At 55.0% G+C, this 17604-nt stretch overlaps 1 protein-coding gene across 1 annotated transcript in view; it reads right to left on the minus strand.

Moving 5' to 3' along the window:
• The window catches only part of ARHGAP39 (Rho GTPase activating protein 39), a 46846-nt gene that overhangs the window by 6006 nt on the left and 23236 nt on the right, over positions 1-17604 (minus strand). The window contains exons 5-6 of the mRNA XM_026867391.1: positions 5712-7119; positions 448-1009 (exon numbers count right to left, since the gene is read on the minus strand). Coding sequence (XP_026723192.1) covers positions 448-1009; positions 5712-7119 — 1970 coding nt within the window. The remainder of the gene's footprint in view (positions 1-447; positions 1010-5711; positions 7120-17604) is intronic.

Here is a 17604-nt window from a genome sequence, read left to right on the forward strand (position 1 = left end):
TTTTTTTTTTTTTTTTTTTTTTTTTTTTTTTTTTTTTATCTATCCAAAGCTACTTGAGAAGCCAGAAGAAGCATTTGGAGATGACAAAATCAGAATGGTTTGGGTTGGACAGGACCTCTAAAGATGTCCTCATGGGCCAGGAGAAGTCCACGGCCCTCTCGTTTATGGCCACCCCCAGCGGAGGTGACGCCGAGCCTGCAGCAAAGGTGTCAAAGCTCATTTTGCGTTGGATTTCCGTGCGCCGGGGAGGAAAAGACGGTGGCAAAGGCACCACCGTGCTGGTTGCACCTCCGGGAGGGCTGTTGGGTGAGTTTCTCACCCATCTTTTGACAAGGAGACTCATGAATGCAAAGGGGAACAAAATAATAATTAATAATAATAATAATAAATAAATGGGTTGCAACATCAGCAGGGGTCAAAGCCACCGGGCAGCGGTTTTGCTCTTACCTTTAGTGTCATTCACCGGATCCATGTGCCTGTAAATATATCCTTCTAGGTAGGAATGAAATTTGGGAGTGGGTGGGAAAAAGGCCAAACAAATGGCCATGAGCTCCCAGCCCCGGGCCAGGCTCTCGTAACGGAAGTTCTCAGTGGTCTGCCGGCACAGCTGGATGTAGAGCTCGTCTCTCAGACCCTGCATGCTCCAGCCTTTGGTGGCGATCTCCAAGGCCACGTTGAGCTGGTCCGTCTTGGCCCGTCGGTCCCCCATGTACATCTGAATCAGTTTAAATATCTCGCACGCCTCTTTCTTGACGTTGCGGTCGTTGGTCATGATCATGGGTTTCTTGATGGACTCGCTGCTCCAGGCCAGCATGTTGGCGATGGACACCTTCCTGCGGAAGAGCCCTTGGGTGTGCTTGTTGAAGTGCTTGGAGGCCCAGTTCTCAATGTCCGTCTCCGAGGAGGGCTTCCGCAGGTTGAAGGTGGGGAAGACACAGCTGGCACTAGGCATCATGTTCCTGGTCTGTCTGCTGCTCTCGAACTGGGCGCAGGCACCGAGATCCTCCGACTAGGTGACAACAGCCAGACAGGGCAATGTTACTAGTGGCGTGACTGCATTGCCAAAGCAAGCAAGTAACTAACCAACCAACCCATCAGTCAAGCAACCAGCCAACCCATCAGCCAACCAGCCAACCGACAAACCAACCAATCAACCAACCAACAAAACCACCCAAGAAAACCAAGCAACCAACCCATGAACAAGCCAACCAACTAACTAACCAACCAATCAACAACAAACCAACCAATCCACCCACAAATAAAACTAAGCAGTCAATCAACCAACCAACAAAACCACCCAAGCAACCAACCAACCAACTAACCAATCAACTAATCAACAAACCAACCAACCAATCAACCAACCAACAAACCAACCAGCCAACCAACCAATCAACTAATCAACAACCAACCAACCAACCAACCAACCAACCAATCAATCAACAAATCAACTAATCAGCCAGCCAGCCACCCACCCAACCACCCAACCCACCAATCAACAAACCAACCAATCAGCCAATAAAACCAAGCAGTCAACCAACCAATCAACTGATCAACAAGCCAACCAACCAACCAACCAATCAACCAACCAACCCACCAACCAACCGGTGTAGCACAGAGGTTGCCCCATGTTCGCACCAAAAGCTACGCCCTCTCCAAGGAGCTGCCCCTCAGTGCCACCACGGGCACGTGGAGCTGGCCCGGTGCCAGCAGCCAAGGCGGGTGACAGCACCGACCGGCATCAGGAGGGAGGGGACCGATGGGGTTAAGTGAAGCTGCACTCCCCCTTCACGCCTGGCACCCCGGTCAGTCGGGCTTTCCAGTCACGGACAGGAGCCGGTGGCTAATAAAAACGTGGGCGAAGCAAAGGGCAAGTGGCTTTGGGCTCCACCAGGCCTTCGGGCACACCGTGGAGGGGACACACTCACCTGTAACCAGCCCCCCCAGATAACCCCCCGCTCCCCAAAGGCACGTTCAAGCACGGTTTCTCCAGTGGCCCCATGCCCAGGAGGACACTGGTGGCTCCTCCAAGCCATGAGTAACATGGGTGGTGTTTCTTTACACCCCGTGTGCAGAGGACACAGGTTGCCGGGATCGACCCTGGCCCAGACGGGGAGGACCTTTCCAGTGTCCTACTACTGGAACCAGCACAGCTGCCGGATATCACCCCAGGAGATGGTGGGACACCCAACCAGGTGATGCCCAGCATGGAGAAACACAAACAAGGACACTTAGGATGGACCACGCCCTGGTCCTGCAACCAACCAATGGTGGTTTCATCGTCTGTCACCTCCCTCTTCTGCAAGTGCAACGTCTGGACCAGCATCACTTGGGTTTGGTGGCCGTGGGGACGTGAGCTGGGGTGGGCAGGAGATGAGCCCTTTCCTCGGCAGGGAAGGACGTGCCACAGCATCCAGAGGTGATGTTGCTGTCCCCACCATCCGCGGGGGAACCGTGTTGGTGGCCCCAAGCAGGGACCAGGTGCAAGGTGACTGCAGTGGTGCCACAGCCTTGGGGCTGGGCTTTCGATGAGGGAAAGAAGAAAAGCAGGAGGCAGAAACAAGGTGGAAAAAGCCAGGGCCACGCTGAGGTGGCAAGTCCATGAGGGAACAAGGAAGCCACCCCAAGAGCCACCAGAGCTGCTGGCAGATGACTGAGCCTCTGCTTCTTCAAACAAGTCAAGGTTCTTGACTCCTCACTCAACAGCTCGTTCCTTCCCAAGGTTGAGGTTTCCTCTCTCCATTGATGTTGCTCGACTCCCATCTTGCACTGTGGTGACAAGGACAAGGAACTGGCCGTGGGGACATGGGAGCTTCACCCCCCCGAGGGACCCAGCCTCACCGTTCCCGTGGAGGCCACATCACCTGAAAGGTTCTTCCTGCTTGGTCAGCTGAAGGCACGTGGGGCTTTCTGGGTGGAAGGAGATGCAGCATTTGCTCCAAGGCTTCTTGCTCCGTAGCTGTGGCTCTTCCAAAAGCTGGGCCACCAGCCGGGCCACCACCACGCTGGTCACCCAGGGCACCCAGAGAGAAGCAAAGGACCACGTTGGTTGTGAGACATCAGCCTCCTCCAGCCAGGCCCACTCCAGCAGACAGCGTGGTCAGGCACCAAAATGGGATGGATCCTCTGCTGATAGTGCCAATATAAAATTAGCTCCAGCCCTAATTAGCACAGTCCTAAACGAACTTGGGGAAAGCCCTGGGCTACAAGGAGAGGCTACACAATTGGGTGTCAACGGCAGCTGGCCATGACTTCCTGACAGGGTGGTGGCAGGGGGCTGCCGCTGCCCGTCCCATGGGGTGACCCTCCTTTTGGCTCGGGGATTAGGGAAAGCTCAAACCCAGAAGAAAACTCAAGAGTGCTGGGGGGTGGTGGGGGGGAAGGAGGTCCTGCTGCCATGTGGGTGGGACTCGGACGCACCCCAGTGTGGGGCCAACTTGGGACACACCGTTGGTGACACTGGGCACGGCCCCATCGCTTGTGTCACCTCGTCACATCTCCTGTGAGCTTCTCTCCTCTGCCAGGTCTCTGCGTTTTCCCACACGTCACCCCCGGCATCATTTTGCTCTGGTTTCTTGCATTTCTGCCATGTTTGCCGTCACGGACAGCGTGATAACCCCGTCGGGGCTGGCCACCGCAAGAGGCTTCCGCTTCAACCCATGTTGAAGGTTCCCCAGCTGATGGGGGCATAGAAAATGGAATTAAACCCAAGTGACAATCTCAGATGTGATCATCAAACGGTTTGGGTTGGGAAGGACCTTCAAAGATCATCCAGTCCAACCCCCCTGCTCCGGGCAGGGCCACCTTCCACCAGCCCAGGTTGCCCAAAGCCCCGTCCAACCTGGCCTTGAACCCTTCCAGGGAGGGGCCAGCCACAGCTTCTCTGGGCAGCCTGGTCCATCCCCTCATCATAAAGAATTTCTTCATTATGTCCTGACTAAACCCACCCTCTTTCAGTCCAAAACCTCTGCCCCTTGTCTGTCACTACAGGCCTTGGTGATCACCATCATCACCAATAAAAGATGAGATTGAATCATCTCCAGGCGCGAACAAATCCCCGTTGGCATCTCCACTAGCTTCTGCCGAGTCCAGCCAGGGGATGGTGTAGGCACGGGGCGAGTTTATAAAGTCACACAGAGAAATAAACACGGTCCCACGGACAACAGGACTCTCAAGGTACCAGGTGAATCCCGCCGGTGAATCCCACCACCGGGAAAAATTCACGAGGAGCAAAGCAGCTGCCAGAAGATCTGCTCTTGCTGGAACGGGTGTCTCTCTGCTTGAGGACAATGTCAGGCAGGAGCAACCAAAGAGTCTGGGCAGCAGAGGAGAGTCCCAGCCCATCCTGAGCTCCACTCACGGTGGCAGTTACTCCTCCCGGCCAACATGAGCAGCCAAAGTGGATTTGGAGCTCTTCAGTTTTGGGTTTGAACCTCCTCGTGCAGCACCTTGTGCTTGGGTGGGGAAAATTCTGCCTTAGAACACCCCACCCCACCGATTTTCTTACACATTTCCATGGGTAAAAAAAGTAGTTTCCAGATTATTTGCTGTTTCTCAGGTCCGTTTCCAGGGTCTCTCTCTTCCTTGTTGATACCACGCTCCCAGTTTTCCAGGTGGGATCGTTCTCACCAGGGTAACTATCCCCATGCACGGTGTCATCATAAATTTTTAAAAAGCCAGTGTAGACTTTCCCAGTGTCCTTACATCAACCCTTAATGCATCCAAAAGCAAATCCAGGGGTCCTCATCCAGCAGCCCATCTCTGGGCTCCTCCGGACACAGGGACACGGGCAGCATCACTGTCCTTGCCCTGAGTGGGGCACTACAGGTCAGAGGGGCAGATTTGGGGTGTCAGATGCTTGAGGGGAAAGGACATGAGAACTAAAAGCCAGAAGCTGCTGCTGGAAAACACCTGATGGGCTGGAAGGTGCACACAGGGGATGAGCCCACGGTGGGCTGTCAGCAGCAGGAGGGCTACACCGCCACAGGAACGGTCTATGGCAGCTCTAGGAGCTCCTCTGGGATAGGAGTTTGGGGCTGAAGGGGTCTCCAGGACTGGAACACCTCAGTCCCAGAGAGGGGACAGGCAGCTCAGAGCCCTGAGAAGCAGATCCTGGAAAGCTGGTGCGCTTGTGGCTGCTTCATGCCAAGGTTTTGGGGGACAACTTGCTAAGGAGCAGCTTCTCTGAGGGACCAGCTTCTTATGGAGCAACTTCTTTGAGGGACCAGCTTTTTAAGGACCAAGTCTGAGGGACCAGCTTGCAAAGGACCAACTTTGAGGGACCAGCTGGCTATTGAACAACTTTTTTGAAGGACCAGCTCCTTAAGGACCAAATTTGAGGGACCAGTTTGCAAAGGACCAACCGGAGACGGACACTTGAGGCTCCTCTGGGAGCTGGGTGGGTGCTCGGGGTCCAGGAGCTGGCTCCCACCAAGGGGCAGCCAGAGTGAGGGAGGAGAAGCAGCGCCTATGAAGGTGTGAGATCACCCTGGGGACCATCCCGCAGGCTCTGCAGTGGAGGCGGGGATTTAAACTGGCTTTACAAGAAGAAATTTTAACCAGGAGGGCGGCGGGGAGGCCCGTGCTGCCACGCAGTGTGGTTCTGCCCAACCTGGCGTGGCATCCGAGGAGATGCCGCGCGGTTGGGCGAGGGCTGGCGGCGCGGGGCACACGGTGAGGCCCCACCACGCCGAGGACACCCCCGAGGACGTTACCTGAGATGGATGCAGGTAGGGCTCGGGGGAGGCCAGGTTGGTCTGCACGGAGACGCTCTTCTCCAGCAGGATCTGGGGGAAGCCCAGCTTCTCGAAGGTGTTCCTCTTCCAGTGCTTGTTGTCCTGCTGCGCCAAGGCCTCGTCCTCGCTGAAGGCTCGCACCACCGGACCCGGCATGGGCAAAGGGAGGGCGCCGTCACTCTCGTAGCCCGAACCGTCCTTTTGGGAATCCCAACTGCTCCGTTGTTTCATGTGGTAGTGGGCTTGCTGGGCTTCCCAAGCCAGGCGTGCCTGTGCCAGGAAGGGCTCGGGGAAGCCCCGTGCCGCCTCCGCCTCCGCCGCCTTGCTCTCCGTACGGTTCATCGGTGACCTGTTGGGTCCCGGGGTGGCTCGTTCCTCCCCCAGCATCTGCTCGCCCAACACCTCCCGGTCCCCTGAGCCATCCGTGGAGGAGGCGTTGGGGTCGTGGGATAGGGAAGGCTTTCGGCTTTTCCTCTTTCTGGTGGAGGGTGAGTAGCCGGTGGAGGACAAGGTGTCCTGTTGGCTGGACCATGACATGGAGTCCTCACCCTGGGCCACCTGGCCACTGGTTGGGCCAGGGCAGAAGTCGGGTCCTTCCATGCTGCTGTAGTCACCTGATTTGATCTCTAAACGTTGGTCCCGGACCAGGCAGGGGCTGTGCTGCAGCGAGTAGGAGCCGCCGATGGGGTTGGGGGAATATTTGTGCCTCAACCCCGTTTTCATCTTGGGGCTGGAGCCCGACTGCTCGACGTAGACCAGTTGCCTGACGTACTCCTTGCCGGCTGGGCTGTACTCCAGGCTCATGAACCGGTCAGGACACTTCTGTTTGGTGAGCACCAACTGCTGGTAGGGCGAGTTGGAGCCTTGTTTGGGCGACTGCAGGAAGGGGTGAGGTTTACGGATGGGTGATTTCTGTGGCGAGCCGGCTTTGTAGCTCCCGCTGGCTTCATACTGCATGTCCACGGGGGGCTCATCATAGATGGGAGCCTGGTACTCCATGGGGGGTTCCTCATAGAGCGGGGGCTCGTAGGCGTAGCGGGGCGAGGAGGGTTGTGACTCGCTGGAGTGCTTGCGGTGCTGGGCTTGGAGCGGGGAGCAGAAGGAGTCCCCCCGGCCGAGCAGCGGTGAGCAGCTGCCCACGTGCTCAGCCCTCTTCAAGAAGGGCGACTGCTTCCTCTCCGGGAAGAAAACAGAGTTGTCAGTGTCGGGGGCGAAGGTTTGTAAGTTGGGCGACTGTTGGCCCCCCGAAGGTCGCCGCGAACGGGTGCCCGGTTGGTTTTCAGGCGCGTAGCCGTTGCCTTGGTGCATGAGGAAGCTGGGCTCGCGGTCGGTCACCTTGATCAGCATCCGCTCCTTGGTGCCCGCGTTCCATCGCAGGGACGACGTCCTGCGGGGAGAAACACAGCGCCGCCATCAGCGAGCGAAGCCCCCCAGTGTCCACAGGGGGACAGGTGCCCCCGTACTGCTGCCCCCGTGACCCCCCCAGACCCTCGGCTGCAGCAGAGCCCGAAGGATGGACATGCCCAAGCCTCTCCCATCAGGTGAAGAGCACGGTGGTGATGGAGGCACCAGGGCATTGCCACTGGCCCAAACGCAGTGGCACCGGCCCGCAGCCCTCCCTGGCTCCCACAGACCCCAGCAACCCCCAGGGTGCATGAGGGATGCGTAGGCTCTAAAGCCAGGCCCCCAAAAGTGAGGACACCCCTTGGAGCACGTCTCTAGGGGACAGCCCTGAGTCAGCCCTCCCTACTTGGGTCTTGGTGCTTCTTGGAGCCAAACGGCGATGGAGGAGTGAGCACGGCCACCCGCTGGGGACAAGCCTTGGGGCAGACGTACATTGGGTGACAGTTTCATGGGTGTTTGGGAGCTCAGGCCTTGCAGGGAATGGGGGCTCACACCACCACCGACCCCACCCAGGACCGGCCCCTTGCTGGGATCTTCTATCCCAAGGCGAGAAGGAGAAGCTGCCTACGCACAGCCCCATCTTTCCCACCTCTTCTTGCTTTTCATTCCTCGCAGCACCAGGCTTAACCCAGCTCACCCCCTCCAACCAGCCCCCTGTCTGGGATTAACACCCTCCTCCAGATCCCAGCTGGAGCTGGGTTATCACAGAACCACAGAATCCTTCAGGTCGGAAAAGCCCCTCGGGGTCAGCGAGTCCAACCCTCAGCCCGACTCTACACAGTTCTCCCCTACCCCACATCCTCCACAGCTCATCCCAACGGCCCTGAAACCCCCCCAGGGATGGGGACTCCCCCCTCCCTGGGCAGCCTGTTCCACTCTCGGACCATTCTTGCTGGGAAACATTTTCTCCTCCTGCCCAGCCTGACCCTCCCCTGGGGCAGTTTCCAGCCGTTCCCTCTTGTCCTGTCCCTGATCCCCTGGGAGCAGAGCCCAGCCCCAGCCTCTCTGCAATGTCCTGTCAGGAGCTGCAGAGAGGGATGAGGGCTCCCCTCAGCCTCCTCCTCCTCACACTGAACACTCCCAGCTCCTTCCCTGACTCCTCACAGGATTGATTCTCCAGCCCTTCCCCAGCCTCGTTACCCTCCTCTGCCCTCGCTCCAGCCCCTCCAGATCTCTCTGGGATTGAGGTGCCCAAACCTGGACACAACCCTCCAGGTGTGGCCTCCCCAGTGCCGAGCACAGTGGGAGATATTTTGTTAAAACCAGGAAAAAATAATAATTATCAAAAGAAATGAAAACAAACACCTTGAAAATGCAACCCTGACCTGTGCAGAGATGTCCCAGCCCCACGAAACGTGAACCTCCATGGCCTTGTACCCCAAACTTCTTCTGGCAGCACCTGTACACCGGGACAGGGAGGGGAGGGGCAGCTTAGCCTAAATCCACACGCCGCGTGGACATCTCGGTCTCCAAAGGGACGGGGCACAAGCCCTGCAAGAGGTGAGAGCAGCATCTGCCCTCTGTCCCCTTCATCACCAAAAAAGCCCAGCCCTGGGTGGGATGAGCATCTCAGCACGGCTGTGAGGATGTGCACGATGGCCACAGAGAGGCAAGTGGGAGCTGGGGCGGTGCTGGTGGATGTCCATGGCTTCCTTTTCTTGATGCTCAAGTTCACTGCATCCCTCAGCCACTTCGCATCCCGTGCGATGATGCCCTGCATGCTTCCACCGAACGTCTTTCAATGCGGAGCATCCGACAGCTTCTTGCTGTCGCGTGACTTGCAGATTGTTACCTGCACACCCTGAACCTGCACGGCATCAGGTGGGGAACTGACTGTTGGAGCCTGGTTTTGTACATCCAAGGTGCACGTGTGACCAAACGCCAATGGGGACCTTCTTAATTCTGAGATGTGAGTAATCATCCCCAAACTGCCACCCAACGGGCACCTTCTGTGGTCCTGGTGTGAGCAGGGGTGAAAGCTCAGTTGGGCGACGTGCCAAGGGGACCAGGAGCTCATCTGAGCCAGGCTTAGCAGAGACCAACTCATCCACAAGTGAAAAAAGTCTGGACCCTTCAACCAGAGCTGGGAGGAGACGTCCTTCACCTCCACTTGAAGTCCATTTTCTCGTTAAGGCATTTGACGGTCCTGGTGGGTGACATCTCCTCCAAACGATAACGTGTCCCGCAAAGCTGGGCCTCCCCTCACCGCTGCTCCAGCAGCACGTCTGCAGGCTCTCAGTTTCAACCCTAATTGCAATTTGCAATGAATCAAAAAAGTTTTTTTTTTTTCCTCTTTATTAATAATTAATGGGCAGAAATAATTATAATTTCAGGATTGTCTCAGCTCTGCAAGATTGGGTTGCAGGGGGTTGTGCAACCTGGGCAAGACTGGCTGGGCTGCACCTGGGCTTCTCCTCAGGGCTGCTCAGTGTCCTGGGATCAGCAAGAAAGCCCAAGGGGTGGGGAGCAACTCAACCCTTCTCAAATGAAACCACCTCTCCTGAGGCAGCTCCAAGCTGTCAGATCATCCGCCATGGAAAAACCGCCCCTCTACGGGAGGGTGGACATCAAGGCTCGGGCCAACTCACGACCTCAAGTTACCACCTCCTCACAAAGTACCAAATACTCAGAGGAGCAAAACTTCAACCAAGCTTGACCTTCAGCCTTAGACATGTCTACACTGCTCCAGCCTCAAAGGCAGCTATCACTTCGTTTGGGACGTTGCCCAACACCTTGCCAGGGTGCTGCTGTCAGACGGGGAGTAGGAGAAAATAATTTCATAACATCACCATAAATTTGGGCAAGAGCCAGGAAACAAGTCTCCCAGCAGTAGGTTGTGATGTTGGAGCTGGACAGAGATGCCTCCATGCAGGCACACCAGGGATGTGGTTTGCACCTTGTTCTCCCCGAAACGTTGGGTGACCTTTGGGGATCAACCTTTCTCCTGTGCTCCACGGAGCCCGTTGGTGGGAAATGTGCCTGTTGGGAAGGGCAGGAGCTGGACACCACCTTGTCACCCGGCTCAGGTTCATTCTCCAGGGCTGTCTCAACTCACGGCATCTCCAGTGAGGACACTGTGGCCCAAGAGCTGCCTCATGCTTCTGCTCCCGTCCACCTGAAGCAGTTGACAGCACGAGACTCTGAGTTACTGCCAACTCCATACTGGACCTCTTGAGCCTGGTGACCCACAGCTTTCATCACTCACAGGTCACTGGAGCCTCTTCTCACGATGAAATCCCAGAGATGAGGGAAGTCGATGCCCAGCAGAAGGGCCTTTCCATCCTTTTTGGCAGCACACACCATCTCCAGACACCCCCCACTGCCAGCACAGCTCTCAGAGGTCACGCTGAACAACCCACAAGCCTTGGCTCCCGTTTGGGTGCCAAAACACCCCATCTGACATCTTGCCCAACGCACACTTCTCACCACCCACCACTCTCAGCAGATCTCATGGATCCTGAGAGCTGGAGGCAGCTCTCCTTATGCCAAGTTACCACGTTAAAAAGAATTAAACCTTCTCTCCTGCTTTCATGGAAGCATGTCTACAGTGACTTGCTTCATAAAGCTGTGCAGGAGGGCTGCAGCCTCGAGCAGATCCAAAACACCTTCCTTCCCAACATCTGAGCCCTGGGCTCGGCAATGGTGAGGGGGTTCAGCTTTGGGCCCCTCACCCCAAAAAGGCCATTGAATGACTCGAGCGTGGCCAGAGAAGGGCAACGGAGCTGGGGCAGGGTCTGGAGCACAGGTCTGCTGGGGAGCGGCTGGGGGAACTGGGGGGGTTCAGTCTGGAGAAGAGGAGGCTGAGGGGAGACCTCCTGGCCCTCGGCAAGTCCCTGCCAGGAGGGGGCAGAGAGGGGGGATGAGTCTCTGGAGCCAAGGCCCCAGCGCCAGGCCCCGAGGGAATGGCCTCAAGCTGCCCAGGGCAGGGTCAGGCTGGCTCTGAGGAAGGATTTCTGTGCAGAAGGGGCTGTTGGGCGTTGGAATGGGCTGCCCAGGGCAGGGGGGGAGTCCCCGGGATCCCTGGAGGGGTTGAAGAGTCGGGCTGAGCCAGCGCTGAGGGGTCTGGGGGAGTTGGGAACGGTCAGGGGGAGGGTCAGGGTTGGGCTGGAGGAGTTCAAGGGCTTTTCCAGAGATGATTCTGGGATTCTGTGTGATTCTGTGAGATCTTCTGTATCATGTCCTGAAGGTTGAAGATGGCTCCTTGTTTCTTCTGGAAGGCAGCAGAACCACCAGCTCCAGTCAGCTCACACTGCCTTCCCCACTTCTACCTGCTTAAGACCATACTTTGATTTCCCTCTTTGTTACTCCAGTTCTCTCCAGTCTTTTCCACCTCGTCCAAAAGCTTGCACGGACACTGGGTGGGGGGGTTCTGCAAGAAGAGGCTCTTCTACCCCTGCATGCCCTGGTGCAGTGGGGTGGCACACAGATCACCCCAAGTAACAGGGTTTTCATCTGCTCAATCCACATTTTAAACCCTTGGGAGATGCCATCCAGGCAGGGGACACTTGGGAGGGAGAGCAGAGGTGGGTTCTTTTGGAGGTGCCGAAAGCATCGCCCGTGTCACAGGAGGGATCTGAGCTGGCACTTGCTGCTGTCTCCACAGCACGGGGAAGCACATCTTGTTATCAATTCCTCGCCGAGTCCCACGCTGGCACACAAGATACCGGAGGCACCATCTGCTCTCCCAGTTCATTCCTCTCTCATTCTCAGTTATTTTTTTCACAGCCACTTGTCCTTTCTGTCCTCCAGAAAAAGGTGGAGCCAGTCCAATTAAGGAGTTTTACAGAAAAATGCCCACAAAGAGGCACATATAAATATCTCCCTGCATGAGGTTCCGTCACCTCCCAGTATCCTGCTTGTTGCTTGCCCATGACTTTGTCCTCACTCCAGGGGATGTGAGGAACAATTTCTTCTTTCCCTTTCTGTAGCAGCCTTTTGAGCTCCTGAGGACTTGAACCTCCTGCCAGCTTCTTGCTGCCGAAGACCTGCATGAGTTTGGATCCCTCCAGACTGGTTGTTGAACCTCAACCACTCATCAAGCCCCTTCCAGACCCCTGAAACTCCCTCCACAACTGTAGGAGCATGCCCCGAACAGCATGAACTATTGGGGCAGGGTGATGAGAAAAGCCTTGCTAGGTCGGAAACGCCATGAAACGCTCGGCTTCATCGCCCAGCATCAACAGGCTAAGATGATGAGAGACGTGAGAAGAGAGATCCGCTACGGAGTTCACCAAGGACCGATTTCTTCCTCCTGCTCCATCATTAAGAGGCAGATTTCTGTCACAAACTGTTCAAAACCAAGAAACTGTGCGTAAAGAGGATGTCTCAAACAACTCAAGCAGGATGCCTTGGTGGGGGGGAAAAGCAGAGCGAGCTCTGTGGAGGTGGGACGTTGGGCTGTTTCTCCTCCCCTCCCTCCTGTTGTTGCCCAGAGACAGAACTTTCCTCACTGTGCAGGTGCAAGCCAGAGAAAATAAGAACCTTCTGGAACAACCTATTGCACACGTGTAAGAAAGACTCTATAGAGGCAACACCCCACGTGTGTCTTTGTCAACCCACCACCTACGGACCAAGCTGGCTACGCAGCAACAACGCAGGATCCAAGGGTGGTGATTCCCCTTTTCCCATCCCCTCCTCCTCTCTTTTCTTCCCTCTTTTTGCTCTCTCTCTTTCTTTCTTACGTATATTCACGTATATACGTTTTGTAGGAGTTGAATTGTGATCGGCTGATCATTGATGGGTTATTAGGGAAATAGTCTCATCACCAAAGTGCCTTTATTCGTTCGCCGGACGGCTACCAGTTGATTGTTGCCAAACTATCTCCATTTACTCACTGAAGTGGTCAGTTCATAAAGTCACCAGCACAATTGTTCCTCGCAGTCATGTGGTGACTCAACCCACCCTGCGGCTCTGCCCAGCCCAGACTGGCTCCTCCACCAGCCCGCAGGCTCTCAGGGAATTCAAAAGATTCACCCCCCTTGTAACCCACCATGTGGGATGAGACAATTTCCCACCAGCACTGGGGCGGTGAGTCTGGAGGAAGAGCGATACCAGTGGGCAAGAAGGGACTACAAACCCACGAGCAACAAATCACCGTCCTGCTGCCACACGGATGTTAACTGAGGTCTCCTCTCCCTTCATCAATTATCTGACCAGAGAAGACACTCATTTGTGTTCCCCATGGTTACTAACTGCAGTAATTACAGCCTGGGTCACTGGCCTGCCCTTAACATTCTTCAGCAACCACCACTGGTTGGATGCCACCTCCATGGGCATCATCCTGCTTCTGCCACCACGTTAGCGAGCTCAAGGTCTGGTTTTCAGGTTGGGAAGCCCAAGGTGCTCTTGCGAGGACGTAGTTGGCTGCTTAACCCACCCTGCAGTACCCAGCACATCTTTGTCACCTCCCCTCCGGCTCACGTCACCAGTTAAGGACAACGGTCGAGCAGCCACCAGGACAGACGGGGACTTGCATCTTGAGGGTGACAAATTAGAGGAAGGAGGGATGGATAATTGGATCAAGGCTGGGCAGGAGCCAGGGAAATCAGACCCGGAGCGATGAGGTGTGGCTGTCAAACCGTGACACTCCTGCTCATCCCACAGGGGCTGCGGGACACCAGTCCTGGGTTCCTCACAGGCTTTTTGATGCTTCCAGTGTTGGCTTTCCCATTAAACATGAGCATATATGCAACGGGCAGGTGGCCTCTGTGGTTTAGAACGTCTCAATCACCTTCTCTCAGTCCCTGAGAGTCCAGATCCAATTTCTTTCGCCTTCAAACTACCAAAGCGAAAACCCTGCAAGCTTGATTCTCGGCTAATGCAAATGGAAAGCAGCCTGGTGCTCTGCTCCTGCACGTGCCCTGACCATGTGCAAAGCGCTTGGCCAGCCTGGGATCAGCTGGGACTTTTGGGGAGGAACCGGAGCAGAGTGGTCGAGGCAGAGCACCAGCTCCAGGACACACCGTGTGGCTGCTCCAAGGCTTAACACACATGGATGCTGTCGCTCGCTGTTAAGGATCTAATGGACCCTGTAAACATAAGGGCAGAGACCCAAGGAGATGGTGACGCCCCAGGAGGGCGCGTTATCCGCAGCAGCTCTTGGTGCTTCCTACAGTCCCCCCAAACCCCAGTGAGGCAGAACTTGGCTTCATCCTTCACATGAACAAATGAAAAAAACAACCCTCCGCTGCTGTAGGCAGGGAGTACAGGAACATACGTGCTTCTGATGGTTAAAATGACTGAAATGCCTTTTTTGAGATTGAAGTAGAATCGCAAATTATACTGAGAGTCTATTTGTTAATTCTGGTTTACACACACAACTCCCTCGCTGCAGGATGCAGCTTCTGCAGGGTCTCTTCCCCTAAATGGGCTCCGTGAGCCCTCGCTCGTTCCCCGTTCCTTCTGTTCTTCCTCCTCTGCCCAACTGAAGGTCATTAATCTTCATTAATGAGCTGCTTTTTATGTGCAGATCCCAAAGCTCTCAAGGCAAGAAAGCAGAAGAGCCAGTGAGGATTGCCAGCTGGGCCAGGCAGTGTGTCCTACCCGGAGCTGCTCGCGTCGGGGGTCCTGCCGTGAGCACCAGCTGCCTTTGGGTTTCTTCATGTTCACAACCCACGGGAGAAGCTCTTTGAGTCGCCAAGTGATGGACCGTATTTTCTGCTCGTTAACACGGGGTTGGCATCCACCACTGCTTGCCCAGTCCAGCGTTGGCACCATCAAGTGCCATACCTGGTACGGTGGAAGCTATTGCCACGTTTTCCACATCCTACGGGCTGGATCTTGCTCCATCACCCACCAGTAACCCATGTCTGTGCCAGACCCATCCCCAGAGGGCAGAGGACACTGCCCACAGACATCTTCAAGCACTTCGCCACCCCAGACCACATCTCACAGCTCCTCTTGGCATCTCACTGCCTCTTCCTTTTGCTTTCAACGGCAAGACACGAGGGGAGGATAAGCAATGTTATGGAACTTGTGGCGGGACAGGACTAAGCAAATTGTTCTCCTGGTAGCTAGTTCCTTCTCTGCAGTGGGTAAAAAAATTGTTTCTGGTCTTGAGTGTAACCCCAAGCCACGAGCATCAGCACCCACCTCCCACAACTGCTCAGAAACAGGTTTCCCCAATTAATTCTCTAACCTGGGGTGAGACCGTACTGGCTCGTTAGTGATTTGCAGCACATCACAGAGGAAGAGGAGACTCCAGGTACCTCCTTGGGGTCCCCCAAACTTCATGGATGGACGACTGTGAGTCAAGGTCTTTGCTGGCTGCTCCAGGGCCACCTGAGAGCCCAAGTCCTCGTTACCTCTCTCCTTTCTGATACTCCTGTCCTCACATTTTTCTGTTACACACAGATGAGTAATTCAGACTCCAGCCATGTCCACGGGTGCTTTGGTTTTGGAGATGAGGATGAGGCTCTTGCTTGCTTTGAACTCCCAGCGAGGCAGAAGGAGTCATTAAAGGGCCACCAAGGAGTGATTAATAGCCATCGCCCTAAAAATATCGGCAACCTTGGAAAGCCTCTGCGACACACGGCCCTGACAACGCTCTGCAAAGCCACGTCGCCAGAGCGGCACAAGCTGCTGTCAGCGTGTCACCGCGGTGCCATCAAGACCCATCTCCTCTCGCTTCTGCGAGTGACTCCAGTTAGAAAGTGCAGGACACACAGAAGCACCAGGGTGACACCGGTGGGACCGCAAAGGCCAGAGGGCGATGGGGATGCGCGTGCGGAGCCTGGATCCGCAGCCGCAGGCACTTCATCTGCACAGACAGAGGAGGTTTTGCAGCACTACCGTTACGTTTTCCAATGACTCCTCTTCTTGCATGGATGTCCAGCCCATCCTGCCACCGCCTGTGGGTTGTCGGCCGGCTCTGTGGCTGCTCCTGCCTGCAGACCTGGCAACGGAGGAGCACTGGGGAGAAGGAGGGGGAGCTGCAAGGCGTGAGCAGCTCTGTAAGGAAGAGCTGCCCAGCCTGATGCCCTTTTCCCACCCCAACAGCAAGCCAGACTTAACCTCCAAGCTAAAACCCCAGGTGCCACAAAGCAGCAAGAGGTGAGCACCAAGTGATGCTCTGCACACCCCCGTGCTCCAGCTCTTTCACTGTCCCCATAAGGACCGAGACCCATCCTAAGGCCAGGTGTTTTAACTCAAACCCGGAAAGCACCACTTAATTCCTGGATTTGCGGTTACCATTAATATTTCAGACAGCAGCCTGCATCTGGCAGCAGCGGATACGAATAAAAATCCCTGCGAAGCAGCCCTGCCTGTCAAATCATCGAGCCAAGGTAGAGATTTTCAATCAAAACATGAAGTAACAGCAACGAGTAAACCTGAAAGCTCCACCGTACTGCTCTGGATTATTGCTAAACACTAGAAAGCATTGTTACAGACCAAATGGAATTTTCTGCCTGCAAATATTGCAAAAGGTCTTTTTTTTTTTTAAATCAGCTAAATCGCTGCAGCCACGGTGCCTGCGAGCAGCTGAGTTACTCTGAGAAATGAAAAGTGACGCTGCTAGAGAGGAGAGCGAGCTTCGCTGAGGCTTGCCACGCTGCTGGCGCAGGAGCAGCTCCAGAAATTCAAAGTATTTCTGTTATCTTTGGTTTGGCACCGGGTTCCCTTTGCTGTGTTCTCCTTGTGGTGAAGGCAAGATTCTACTTAACGCCTCTGAGTACATTTCCATGACAAACTACTTCCCAAATCCCTCTAATCTTCTATCAGCGAAATCAATTTCTTTGCAAATTTACATAATTTCCGTGGACTGAAACGTTGCGTTTATTTAGGGGAGGATTTCTCCAAAGCACTCGAGCGACTTAAGCTCTTCAATCTCCTTGCCTGCTCAAGTACCCCCTCCCCAATCTTCTGCCAGCCTTTGGAAAGTCAACGATAGAGGTGAGAGGAGAAATCTCCGGCACCGGGCTGCCAAGGTGTATGCTCTGTGCACGATCCCCGGCTCCCTCACCCAGGAATTGTTTTGTTTCCAGTCGCTTTTGCTGGTGAGACACAAGCAACTGTCACCCTCCACCGTCTCTCTGCTGCAGGCAGGTTGACACCATCCCCGATGCTTAAATTTTGATGCCTGCAATAATTTAGACCATCCGCAGCTCTATTTACCTTAAAAACAGCCGCGATAACCAAAAGTCATCTTTTATGTGAGCGATTTCTACCGCGATGCCTTTAACATAGTCGATTGGCAGCTACATTAAATCAACGCAGGACTAGGAAATAAAAAGCACGGGTCACAGCCGGGCTTACGTGCAATTATTTTAACAGCATCGTTCTGGCTTTTAAATGAATAACACCACAACACTTCTCCAAAGGAGATTTAAAAGCAAGAATATTCACAAAACCTACCTAAATACACACATTTTTTTCTAGATACGTTTGCTTGTCCCCGTGTTATTCGGACTTTGCAGATGAAGACTGTAATTTAGTGCTAAGATTAAATGGGTTTTCCCCTCTCGGGGGG

The sequence above is a fragment of the Athene cunicularia genome, unplaced genomic scaffold (genome assembly GCF_003259725.1).
Source record: "Athene cunicularia isolate RWA unplaced genomic scaffold, athCun1 SCF_33, whole genome shotgun sequence".
Classification (NCBI taxonomy): Eukaryota; Metazoa; Chordata; class Aves; order Strigiformes; family Strigidae; genus Athene; species Athene cunicularia.